This window comes from Glycine max, chromosome 3 (assembly GCF_000004515.6).
Source record: "Glycine max cultivar Williams 82 chromosome 3, Glycine_max_v4.0, whole genome shotgun sequence".
NCBI classification, from domain to species: Eukaryota; Viridiplantae; Streptophyta; class Magnoliopsida; order Fabales; family Fabaceae; genus Glycine; species Glycine max.
Window position 1 is genome coordinate 37,307,699 of NC_016090.4, and position 12,536 is coordinate 37,320,234.

The 12,536-nt window shown below is 30.6% G+C and overlaps 2 protein-coding genes across 2 annotated transcripts; one reads left to right on the forward strand and one right to left on the reverse strand.

Moving 5' to 3' along the window:
* Positions 1 to 257: 257 nt before the first annotated feature.
* LOC100784703 (homeobox-leucine zipper protein HOX11) lies at positions 258 to 2,278 on the forward strand. The gene is made up of 4 exons (XM_003520491.5): positions 258 to 774; positions 918 to 1,171; positions 1,616 to 1,695; positions 1,797 to 2,278. The coding sequence occupies exons 1-4, from the start codon at positions 573 to 575 to the stop codon at positions 2,125 to 2,127; spliced, it is 867 nt and encodes a 288-aa protein (XP_003520539.1). The 5' UTR covers positions 258 to 572; the 3' UTR covers positions 2,128 to 2,278.
* A 2,957-nt stretch (positions 2,279 to 5,235) lies between these two features.
* LOC100785240 (protein trichome birefringence) lies at positions 5,236 to 8,631 on the reverse strand. Its single transcript, XM_003520492.4, has 5 exons — positions 7,367 to 8,631; positions 6,968 to 7,160; positions 6,680 to 6,873; positions 6,358 to 6,516; positions 5,236 to 6,008 (listed from the first exon to the last, which is right to left on the reverse strand). Exons 1-5 carry the CDS (start codon positions 8,332 to 8,334, stop codon positions 5,654 to 5,656), a joined length of 1,869 nt encoding a protein of 622 aa, XP_003520540.1. The 5' UTR covers positions 8,335 to 8,631; the 3' UTR covers positions 5,236 to 5,653.
* Positions 8,632 to 12,536: the final 3,905 nt, after the last annotated feature.

Here is a 12,536-nt window from a genome sequence, read left to right on the forward strand (position 1 = left end):
TATCTACGGGTGTGGCATGAAACAGTTGCAGTATTTGTATGTTTAAATAGGATTTTTCTTTTTATTTTTTTACTTTGAGTAGGAGTACAGTACAGAATACAATAGCATGGAAAGTAAAATAAATAATAAAATTTAAAAAAAAAAATGTAAGAGTTGTTTCAATTTCAATGGATTCACGTGCGTTTGTCAAGTTGGAACTGTGGGTCAATCTTTTCTCCACGCAGAGGAAATAAAAGGTAGTAGTAGGTCGCTTTGTTGTAGAAAGGAGGAGAGTAGTTATTCATTTTGTGCAGCACTCTGGTCTGTGTGCGAGCCTTTTGAGACTCCACAACTTTCTTCTTTGCTTTGTAGTATAACTATAAACCATTTAGTGACTACATAGAAATAGAGAGATATATAGATAGAGTCTTTGCTTTCAAAGTAGAGTAAAGTCTACACTTGCTTCGCGAAACCACACTCCTCTTCTAAATACCCTTTATTTATTTCTTTCTTTTGCAACAATATATATAATACCCGAAACCCTTCTCTTTTATAGTTTCTCTACCCACACTATCTTAATTAAGTTGTCACAGATGGAGCTAGCTTTGAGCTTAGGCGACACACCCAAAACCGTCTCTTTGGCCACAAAAAATGATTCAGTGAGTTTGTGCATAGCACTGGCTGATGACAAAAGGGGTTCTTCATATCCACCCGTTCAGCTCGACCTTCTTCCTTCAACACCAGTTCTTCCTTTTTCACACTCACACCTTCGAATTCCATGGCTCTCCGATGCACGTACGTAATAAACACCTTCTTTAGTCTTTCTAAATCATCATTTAAACCCTTAGCTTTTAACACACACAAGTTTATCTACTTTTATTTAGGATATTCTTAGTTAATTGTTTCATTATGTTTGTGTATACAACATATATATACAGTGGGTATGGAACGTGTGACATCAGAGATTCCGGTGAGGGTGGTGGATGACACCGACGATGGTGCTGCACTTTCATCTCCCAACAGTGCAGTGTCATCTTTTCAGATGGATTATTGTGTCAGGAACAATAGAAAGTCTAGTGAAGGTGCCAGCGATGACGACGAAAATGGCTCATCAAGGAAGAAACTAAGACTCTCCAAACAACAATCAGCTTTCCTCGAAGACAGCTTCAAAGAACACACCACTCTCAATCCCGTAACTTTCACTTTCCTTTTCTCTTTCTCTATTATTTTTTTTTAATCATTGAAAGATAGAATAATATCTATAATTTTATTCAAGTTTAATTATAACTGTACAAGATATATACATAGAGTAGAATACAGATGAATAATAAACTTCAAATTATTTATAATTTGAATTTAACTATATTTATAACTAAAATTTAAAATATAACAACTTGTAACTAATTTTTTTTATCATATTAATGGTCTAACGAATATTACAAAATATATTGATGACAAAAATATAGCTAATTATCTTTAACAAGGTCTTCTTTCAACTAGTTTTTTTTCTAGATTTTGCTTAAAAAATTCAAACACTAATCAGTCCTTAATTCGCATTCCTTAGTTTAATACTACATAAACATCTTAGTACTATTTTAATTTCTTATTTTTTTTTATTTACAATGAAATCGTGCAGAAGCAAAAACTTGCACTTGCAAAACAGTTAAATCTCCGTCCCCGTCAGGTGGAAGTTTGGTTTCAGAACAGAAGGGCAAGGTAAGAACTAATTAAGAACGTACTATAAAGAACATGAAGCTATGTTTGTTGGTTTTGTTTTGTTTTGTTTTTCTGAAAAAAAAAAACAAGAATAATGACAGGACAAAGTTGAAGCAGACAGAAGTGGATTGTGAGTACTTAAAGAGATGCTGCGAGAGTCTGACAGAAGAGAATAGGAGATTGCAGAAGGAACTGCAAGAACTGAGGGCTTTGAAAACATGTCAACCGTTTTTCATGCAGCTTCCAGCTACCACCCTCACCATGTGTCCCGCTTGTGAACGCGTCGCCACCAACACCGCCACCGGAGCCGCCGCCGCCGCCGCTTCCACCACCACCACCAATAATAATAATGCCTCTGCCCCCACCAACAATAATAGTGTTTCTCAAATCTCTGCTGCGATGTCTGTTGACAAGCCCAGAATATTGCCCTGACCTAATGGTCAAGCCCACCTGCAGCAGGCCCAGATGGCCCATCAGATTGCTTTATCATCTGATTGACCTCTTTTTGTCGTTTAGGTATAATAATAATAAATTAATAATGTATATCAAAGAGGACAAAAAATCATTTTCGTATTTTCTTCAATTTTGAGTTAATTATCTTCATTCTTTCTTTTGTTATGCTGCTTAGCTTGTCCTCACCGTATATATCATCGGAACAATGATCTTTTTTGTTGATCAATAAGGAGATACCAATTATTTGAGTTATAATATTTTTTTTCTTTCTCTTCTTATGTCTCTTTAATTTGTAAAAAAAAAATGTACAAACTTTATAAACAACTATAATTTCTATTGTATGGGTTTATTATTTTAAGGTGAATTTCTATTGATATAACTTTATTGTTTTGTCACATTTTGTACAAACTTCTTATCTCTTCTTACAATATTAATTCAACTACGCTTTGTTTTGCCACATCATATTCATGATTAGGTGAATTTCTGTTGGTATAATTTTATTAAAATTAAACTATCCGTTTAGACTGTAATATTTAACTAGTATGCAATGATACTGTATTTTTTTTTACTTTGTCATCTAATTATATATTATAATGTATGATAATCTTTGTTTATTTTTATAATAGTAATTACTTTAAAGATTACTTACACCTTAGATAATTTCTGATTAATTTTTAGTATTGAAATTTTTACGTATGAAAATTAAAATCATATTCCAAGCTACCAATATGGATAAAAAAATCTACAATAACTTTTTATTCAACAAAAAAACATACCACAAAAGTAAACAAAATGCCAAGTCTTACATATATTTCTTTAATCGTTGATAAATCTTAAGATTAAGATTGGAATATAACCGTTAAAAGTGGTAATTAATTATTATGGTGGTCATTGATCCCGAGGTCAAAAGGGTGATACATAATTGGAAGATAACCGTTAAAAATCTTACATATATGTTAGAAGAAAGAGATGAATTTTCGTAACGAATTTTGTCCGTCACGGTGAAGAAAAAAAAGAGTTCACTGTAAATAAATGTGAAACAAGATAAAAGAATGTAAAAACACCTTGCTTTACTTCATTACTTTCCCATGTATATATAGATTGAATTACAAGATTCAAGATCAAAAAACTAACAGACATAAAATATGCTAATGGCTCTTGTTATCTCATCCCTAGAAACTGCTAACGACTAAAATTTAAACTTATCTTAGGCTTCCTCCAACAAAATATAATGAGTATATTTGGCAGGATTTTTAAAACATTTTTACTTTATTTGTATCATTTGATAAAGAAACTTATTTTAATTGGTTATAATGTTTTGATAATATTTCTAAAAACATTGTTTAATATATTGTTTGATCATATAAGATTATAAGTTCTTTTTTTCTTTCCTATCTTATCATAATTTTTTATATTATATTATATTATTTTGTATTCATTAATTAGTTTTAAATCCAATTTTATTAAATACTTATAATTTAATTGGTTAATTTATTAAGTTTTTCAGATATGCCGGCGTAATATAGAGCAACTCTTTGGATCTAACATGTTCCCAATTTTAAATAACTTAACAAATCCATCTTTTTCGAAAAATAAAACAACAACATCCCATCCTCCATAGTGGAAGTTTCTCAGTTTAGGGAAATTGGGCTCCACAAAACTTTGGTTGGTCCTCAATTAAAATGGCTTGACTTTTCAATGCACCGCCACAACTCTTTTTTTTTTTTTTTCCTTTCTGTTTTGCCAGGAACATCATTGCAAAATTTTAAGTTTTTTTTTTTTACAAAAAAGTTTAAGTGAATGAAATTTCAAAGCTCACTAAAATCAAAAGATGTCCCAAGATTTAAACAACACTTACATCATCTGGGTACGAGAAAAATAAACATTTACCCTTGAATCATATTATAAATGTTTACAATTAAAGCATAAATATCAACCACGTATTTTTAGCATAAATATAATGTTAATAGACGTTAGTGATTTTATTTTTTTCCTCTTCATGTTGAGTTTTCTTTTTGTAGGCATTCACTTCACGATAAACACGCGTCCGGAACATATGTGAAATGAAGAACCTAAGAATATTAGGCAAGCATAACATTTACGTGAAACTGTGAAAGTACGTCATTCACAATTACTCTACTCATCGTTCCGTACGAGGTAAATTGATTTATTGAGTGAAAATACACCTCGAGATTTAATCAGATTTTTTTCCTTCTGAAAAGAAACATGTTAAGGGGCCAACCCACACTCCCTTTTTTTTTGTTCATTCTGAATATGAAATAGAAAAAGTTCAAAAAAAAAACGGTAGTTGGATATGCAAGTTTAATTAATGGACATGCTAAGTGCACCTAGCAACATTGCTGTACACCCAACAATTAAAAAAATGGACAAAATTGTCCTTGTGTTAAAAAATAATTTTTTCTTTCAAAAGAAGGTTCTTCCTGAAAGAACCGAAGAAGCTACCGGAAGAAGGTTTTTCCATTATAACAAATTATTCTATCATAAGAACCTTCTTCCGGTTGTTCTAATGGAAGAACTTTCTTCTGAAGAAGTTACCGGAAGGTTCTTCTGGTAAAACAAATTACTCTATCAGAAGAACCTTCTTTCGAAAAGCTACCGAAAGAACCTTCTTCCGGAAAGCTACTAGAAGAAGGTTCTTCTGGAAGAACAATTTGTTCATCCGGAAGAACCTTCTTCCAGTAGAACAATTTGTTTTATTGGAAAAATCCTCTTCCGGAGAAGTTACCGGAAGAACTTCTCCCGATAAAACAATTTGTTCTTCCAAAAGAACCTTCTTCCGGTAGAACAAATTCTTCTGGTAGAATAAATTGTTTTACCGGATGAAGAAATTATTTTTTAAAAAATTAATTTTATTTTCAAACTTTGACACAAGGACAATTTTATACATTCACTTAATTGCGGGGTGCACCTAGCATGTCCCTTTAATTAATCCTGTGACCGAAATAATAAAAGGGAAGGAGAATAATAACGTACACAGCTTGCAATAGTCAGGCTTCATGAGACTAGGAAGAAAAAGTTCACTGTGCAATCGGATAAATTAACAGAAGGGTGCTGGAACAGTTCATCTCAATAATTTGATTATAGTAATATATAAAATCTAATTGATTATAGATTTACACCAAGAATCAGCCTTTCAGGCAAGAAAGAAAATGAAGATGCAAGGTAAGGGATGATTTACAATAACAAATAACACCATCCTCGTATTCTCTCCTCTCCTCACCAATTTGTTTTCCATATGAACAAATTTATTACACAGGATCAAGGTACTCACATCTCTTAATTCTGTATTATATTGGTTCACTTAATTTTATGAACCTTTAAAATAAATGCAAAAGGCACTTTCTTCTGTAGATGGTTTCTTTTTCTTTCTTTCACCATCCTGGACATGCGTGGGAACAAAAATGGAACATACAGCAGCTGCATCTGTTTGAGCTTAACTCATTGACCATAAGTGAGGCAGAAGTTTGGTAGTTTATGTGTTTACCTATGCTTTCTTCTGCTCATGCTGATTCCGATACTCTCTCAACAGAAGTTCAGCGTAGAGAATTTCATTCCATAAATCAGGAACACCCGGAAGGCACCAGTGGCTGCAGTCTTGGAATCTCAAAGGTGATTTTAGTTCCTCAGGTGATAGATTTTGCTTCCTGTATATGGAGGGGTGACCATCCTTCCGGAAATCCGTCATTCTAGTGATGTTTTGGTAAGTCACACGGGTTTTCATATTCTTTAGCACCTTCTCCAAAACCTTCATCTTATCTGGATACTCGGTTAGGTACTTCTCGTTGTCAATTGGATCAGTTTCACTATCACATTGACCACCTGAATTCCATTGTCCACCACTGCAGTATCATTAATAGAAACACAAAAGTTTATAGTGATCAGTAAAGACTTCTAATGGGAACTCAAGAAATGTGTTTTCAATTTGCAAGTAATGAAATTGAAGTGAAGAGTAATGTGATGTGAAACCAAAACAAGTATAAAAATTACCAATACAATTGTATTAAGAGTTTAATTTTCATCTGACGTCATTGTAAATAATTTTATACTATTAATCAATTAGAAATCATCCTAATTATGACTTTTAAAGTAATTACTATAAAATTCAACAATTTTTTCCATATATGACAATCCATGATTAGGTGATAGTGTATCAGTACATTGAAATTAAATTAATTCTTTGTACTTCACCTGAAGTGGGATGCAGAATAGCCTCTGAAGAAGACCGTGGTCTTGGATGGATTTATGTTGGCATCAACCCACCTGCTCCAAGTTGTTAAAGCTCTTCGGAATGCCTCAAGAACGTTTAATTCGGAATACACATGGTTACCTTCTTGATAATAGTCCTGCCTGAAAATTGTCATGCGCAATTTAAAGCTTATGTTCATAACAAGGGTATGGTTCTCTAATCTTGAAACTTACAAAACAGTTATGAATAAGTATGCAGGCATGCAGGTACATAATGAAACAGTATCGATAGCAATCATTGCAAAGGGAAGTTGATTGTAATTACCCTTTAGAAGTTTTATCATGAGTCCACCAGTGGCCAGTGTTGAAGACGAGAATATCTGCATCTTTATATTGAGATGAAGATTTACCAACCAAATCGAGACGAAGTGTTTCCTTCTTTGTCCCATTCTTATCAGTCATTTCCCCTTCTTGAACCAAGAATGGAGACACAAAAAGCTCCACGGAGAAGTGATAATCCTATTGAGATACCAAACCAGCTCTGTGAGGTAAAGAATAATAAATCAAAGCAGAAATAAGGAAAAAGTAGAACGCACAAGAGTTCAACACTCACTTCGAAAACAAATGAATAAGCGGCTTCGCCTCTGAAATTAACTCTTCCATTTACTTCATAAACATTGTGTTTATTTTTCACAGCATTTCTCAATATGCAAATCAAAGACTCCCACATGTTCCTATTGAGCGAATCGCCAACAAAAACCAGTCGTTTCCCTCTCAACAATTGCAGCATTCGATGCGCATCCAACCTATATTACCAATTCAACCAAATTTTGGGACCCCCCAAAAGAAAATTAGCAAATGAATCAATTCAAGTATAATACAAGACAACAAATTCACATTACCAAAATAAAATAGACAAAATATTGTCAATTTTGGACAAAAACATAAACACCCATGAAGTTAAAAACTTTACCATCTAAAACTAACCAACAAATTAAACAGATTCGAATACCTTGGAAGGGTGCAACCCTTTGGCTTCCACTTATATTTCTGATAATCCTTATCAGGCCTTCCATTCCTAATACAATTGAACTGTTCATCAATCAAAGAGCAAGAATCTGGCTTATAGAGAGGATATGCATCATCCTTAACCCACTCTCCATCAAAAAAATCACACTTCATCAGAGACTCCATCGATTCATCGTTCCCCTTAGCGTGATCCTTCCCATTGTTCTGTTTCCTCGCCAGAGAAGCGGTGTAATTATCATTAGACACAACAGTACCCTTCACCAAATCCACCTTCACCGAAGAATTAGAACTCGTGTTCAGATTTGGAACATTCTGAACAGGGAAACTCACTGAAACATTGGTTGCAGTTGCAGTTGCAGTAGCATTTGTAGTTTGATTTGTGCTCGCAGATTTAGCTTCATCAGAGTTAAAAGTCTGATTTTTTACAGCACCTGGCGGTTCCTTACTTGCAAGGAATGGTGGTGACTTCACCTCCAAACTTGGCGCGTGAGAATCCGTGGTCTGGTTTGTGGTTGGAACAGGAACTGCATGTTGGGTTGAATTCACCAAGGTTGTCTGGGTTCTGTTTTCTAAAGAGGTTTGTTTGAGTGTTTGAGATTCTAAGGCTGTTTTTGGATAAGGAGATAAAGAAGTGGCATTGGTAGATCTAAAAGAGTGAGTGTTGTTATGCAGGGGATCAGAAGAATTGGAGGGTGAAGTAGTGTTTGGGAAAAGGAGAGAGAAAATGTTAGGAATTTGAGGCTTGTAGGAGCCGTCGGTGGTGGATGTGGGAGAGAATATGTTGGTGAACCAAGGTGAAGAAGCGTTTGAAGAAGGGGAAAAGGCTAAGAAAACAGTGAAAGCGACGAAGGCGAGTATGAAAGAGTATGCAGCAGCCACCGTTTTTCTGGTTTTGAGAATGGAAGAGACGTTGGTACCAGCGATGGGAACATACTTGGTGGCATCAGCCATGGAGGTTGAAGGGTGCAAGAACAAAGTACTATTAAGGGTTGAGAGAGAAAGTGAAGTAGTTGCGGTCTTGAGGGGTGCAAGGAGAGTGAAAGTAAAAGAATGGGTGGGGTGGGTGAGTGAACCACGATGATAACTAAAATCTAGAAAGTGCGTTTCGAATACCAGAGCTAGACTTGAGTGTGTCAAGCGTAGAAAATAGAAAGAGAAAGAGAGTAAATAATAAAGGAGAGACGAGGAGGAACCATCGTCTTTCTTTGCCCGACGACTTTCCTTGTCAAGATCATGGATTATGAGATTTTCATGGCTTACAAGAATAAAAATTAGTTTAAATTCACAGTTTTGTAAAGATACAAATTGTTTATATAGGAATTTATAGGTTAAATAATTTTTTTGTTTTTTATCTTTTAAACAATTCAATTTAATTTTTTATCTTATTTTCAGTTCAATTTAATTTTTTTATCTTTTAAACATTTTAATTTGATTATTTATCTTATTTTTCATTCAATTTAATCTTTTATCTTTTAAAAATTAAAATTTGATTATTTAATCTTTTATTTTTTTAAAATTTTAATTTGATTATTTATCTTATTTTAAGTTCAATTTAATCTTTTATCTTTTAAAAGTTACAATTTGATTATTTAATCTTTTATCTTTTAAAAATTACAATTTGATTATTTATCATTTAGTCTTTATCTTAATTTTTTGTTCAAACATTGTTGATAATTTAAAATTTTTTTTTTTCAATTTTCTCTTATTCTCCTCCACTTTATTTTTAACTAAAATAATTTATTTTTAAATAATTAACATTTTCAATCTTAAATGAATGAAAGGACCGAATTAAAAAATAATAATTAAATAAATTTAAAAAAAATAAATGACTAAAATGAACAAAAAATAATATAAAAAATCAAATTAAATTTTTTAAATGATAAAAAATTAAATTAAACCAAAAAATATAATAAATAACCAAATAAATCATTTGATCCAATTTATACGTATTAGTAATAAAGAGTATAACCGAAAATAAATTGCCTAAATTATTTTTATTTTAGAAGAAAAAAATAGGTCAAAGTCTTTTATTTTATTTTTTTTTATACAAAATTTTTTTAACTTAATATTATAAAATTAAATATAACGCATGGATACATAAAAAATCAATTAATGAATTTAAATATTCATTAAATGCATCATTAAAATCCTACTTCTCCCAGTATCTAATAATAGTACTATAAAGTTAAAACCCACTTTTAATTAAATGTTTTACTTTTTTCACTAAAAAATTCAACAATATACTCCTTCCATCTTATTATAATTATAAAAAAAGTATCTCAAAATAATTATGATTTTAATTTTTAATATAATATTAATTAATTTTTTCTGTCAATATTCCTTACGAGGGACAAAAAATAGATGAATTATTAATAATAAGATTAATTTTATAAAATTATTATTTTTTATTTATATATTTATTTTTCTTTGTTGGTATAAAATAACAATTATAATAATAATGAAAAAGTAAACGGAAAAAATTATCTAAATTATATTCTATATCTCATATAAATATGGACAACAACGATTATGTATATAAATATTCTCCTTACTTTTTATTATAAGATTTAAATGACTAATTCATTTATATTAAATAATTTAACTAATTTAAGTAAAATCATTAAATTTATTTTAAATTAATATTTTTCCAAAATGATTCTCGTAAACAAAGTTAGCAATTATAAATGAGTTATGTTTTTTCCTATCACATTATTCTCAAACTAAAATTAATAAAAAAATATTTTATAAAAAATAATTAATACATAAAAATATAAATTAAACTTTATAAAAAAAATCAAAATATACTTTTAATTTACACCTTATAATAAGAAGAAGAACGAGAGGAGTATAAAATATGATATAATGTAATAAAATGTACAGAAGAAGAAAAAACGGCTGAAACATGGGAATATGACCCATGTGTTGTCAGATTAACTAAGCCACTACAATGTCGTTTCGTGTCGGTGAAGCCGCGTTTGCAAATTGGAATATTGGATTTACACGACACGAAAATACATAGAAAACTAGACACCAATCCAATAAAAATTTATAGAAACCTGATAATGACATGATATATACGGTACAAAAATATGATAAAATCAATTTTTTTTTTTTTACAGCATGAGTATTACTGTAATTAAGAAAAAAATACACTTTAATATATCATTTTTAATATTTTTATAACTAAATAACAACTCACTAAATACTTAATAATAAAAAATATACAAAAATGTGTCAAGAATATACTGCCAATATTTTCTATTTAAGGTTAAAGATATATAATAAAACTTGGTAATTTATAATAATTTCAAATCTTATTGTTTTAAATAAATAGTTAACAATTTATTATCATATTGCTAAAATAACTTAAGAAAACGTTATAATAAATAGTGTATCACATCTAATGTATTAAAAAAGCCACGATAAATTTATGAATATTCTACCACATGTAAACATGTATTTAGTTACTTTGTGTGCGATGGAAAACTTGTAAGAAGACAGAATGAACTTTCTTAAGCTAAATATTTATATATTTTCTGTGAAAATTCAATTATTTATCATGAATATTAAATAAGTATGCATTAACATTTATAGATGTCTGAGAAAATTAAACATAAAAAGTTTTACATTATAAAAAAAATGCTTTTAACTTGTATTTTTGTAATGGAGCCATGGAGGTTTCGATATTTTCAAATTGATAAATGATTTCTAAGTATAAAAATTAAAAGGTAAAAGTTTGTTCAAAGTTAAACTAAAGGGTTAATTAAACAGAATTAAAATACTAATATATTTTTCTATCTATCTGCATGGGTGCACCGTACGGGTGGTACCGCCAAGACTTCCGTACGCGTCAATGGTGTCAATTTTTCACGATCGTATTCTATTCGACGGCATGGATCTACCGAACTCAGAACTACACGCGCTTCTGCTTGCTAGGTTTTTTTATTTTTATTTTTAAATATCCCTATCACATATCTCTATTTTAAAAAGAGAGGTCTTGTGGATATGTCTGCCCTATCAAAGTGTGTGTGGTACATGAGGCATTGGTGGGGACACACAACCACTGTTTTTGAAACATACATTTCCCGTGATGTACACTCTTTTTAGTATGGAAAATGATATTGGTTGCACTCAAATTTGAATACTCAATCACCACTTCAAAACAAGATTAATTGCATGTTAAAATATATTTCTTTTTGTAAGTGATTATTAATAAGTTTTTTTTCTATTGCGTGTAAGTAATTAATAATGTTAGGAGGTTGTTAAGTATCATATATGGTTATTTGCATATAAAACATTAAAATATTTAATAACAATAAATAATGTGTGAAATAAATTCGTCATATTTATTTCAGGCACTAAGACTAGTCCATTTTTTATTTAAGAATTAGAAGTAAAAATTCAAAAAAAAATTAATGGACAAAAACATAATTAACTCAAAAATTTAAGACTGGCACTTTTTTTATTTTTCTCCTCGGATCCTTTGTTTCGACTCAACCAAACAAACATCGTTTTCTATCCTTCCTTTATTCTCATTTCCTCTTTCTTATCTTTTTCTCGTTTTCATTTTCATCTACCCAACAAGAGTATTAGGCATATATCCATGAAATATTATCCTTTATGTACAGTCGTTAATTTCCTATAGAAAGATATGATCAATATCACTTTTAATTCTGCCTAATTACGTTAATTCTGCTTATAACTAAATTATGTTAATTCTGCCTAATTACCCAATTGTCAAATTATATTAACGTGTGACATCCCCGACAAGGCAAGGGGAACTGATGAGGATTAAACATCCGTAAAGAATTTCTGCCAACACAACAAATGCCGATTACTTCTCCACCACTAAGTAGAGAGAGGTCTGGTTGAAACATTACTTATTATCAGAATTTGCTTTACCACTTTTCTCCTATAGTAATAAAAACCATGATAAAATTATAATAAAAAAACATAAACATGGAAGCTTATAAAGTGTTAACTGAAATCTCTTTGATTTCTGTTTAATTTTCTTGGATCTTGATTATTCTATTTTCTCATTGGGCCACATTTCGTGGCTGTTATTATTTATATAAGTTTCGTTTGTCTTTCAAAAAAAAAACATTTTTTGATAAAATTACACAGGATTAATAAACTTAAGTAATGTTTTTTGA

What these genes read in the sequence shown, in the direction of transcription:
- LOC100784703 (XM_003520491.5), top strand. Translation starts at nt 573, where the DNA reads ATGGAGCTAGCTTTGAGCTTAGGCGACACACCCAAAACCGTCTCTTTG. An exon ending in AACACACCACTCTCAATCCC is followed by an intron (nt 1,172 to 1,615) that starts GTAACTTTCACT and finishes GAAATCGTGCAG; the next exon opens with AAGCAAAAACTTGCACTTGC. An exon ending in TTTCAGAACAGAAGGGCAAG is followed by an intron (nt 1,696 to 1,796) that starts GTAAGAACTAAT and finishes GAATAATGACAG; the next exon opens with GACAAAGTTGAAGCAGACAG.
- LOC100785240 (XM_003520492.4), bottom strand. Translation starts at nt 8,334, where the DNA reads ATGGCTGATGCCACCAAGTATGTTCCCATCGCTGGTACCAACGTCTCT. An exon ending in CTTATTCATTTGTTTTCGAA is followed by an intron (nt 6,874 to 6,967) that starts GTGAGTGTTGAA and finishes GTATCTCAATAG; the next exon opens with GATTATCACTTCTCCGTGGA. An exon ending in CATGATAAAACTTCTAAAGG is followed by an intron (nt 6,517 to 6,679) that starts GTAATTACAATC and finishes GACAATTTTCAG; the next exon opens with GCAGGACTATTATCAAGAAG.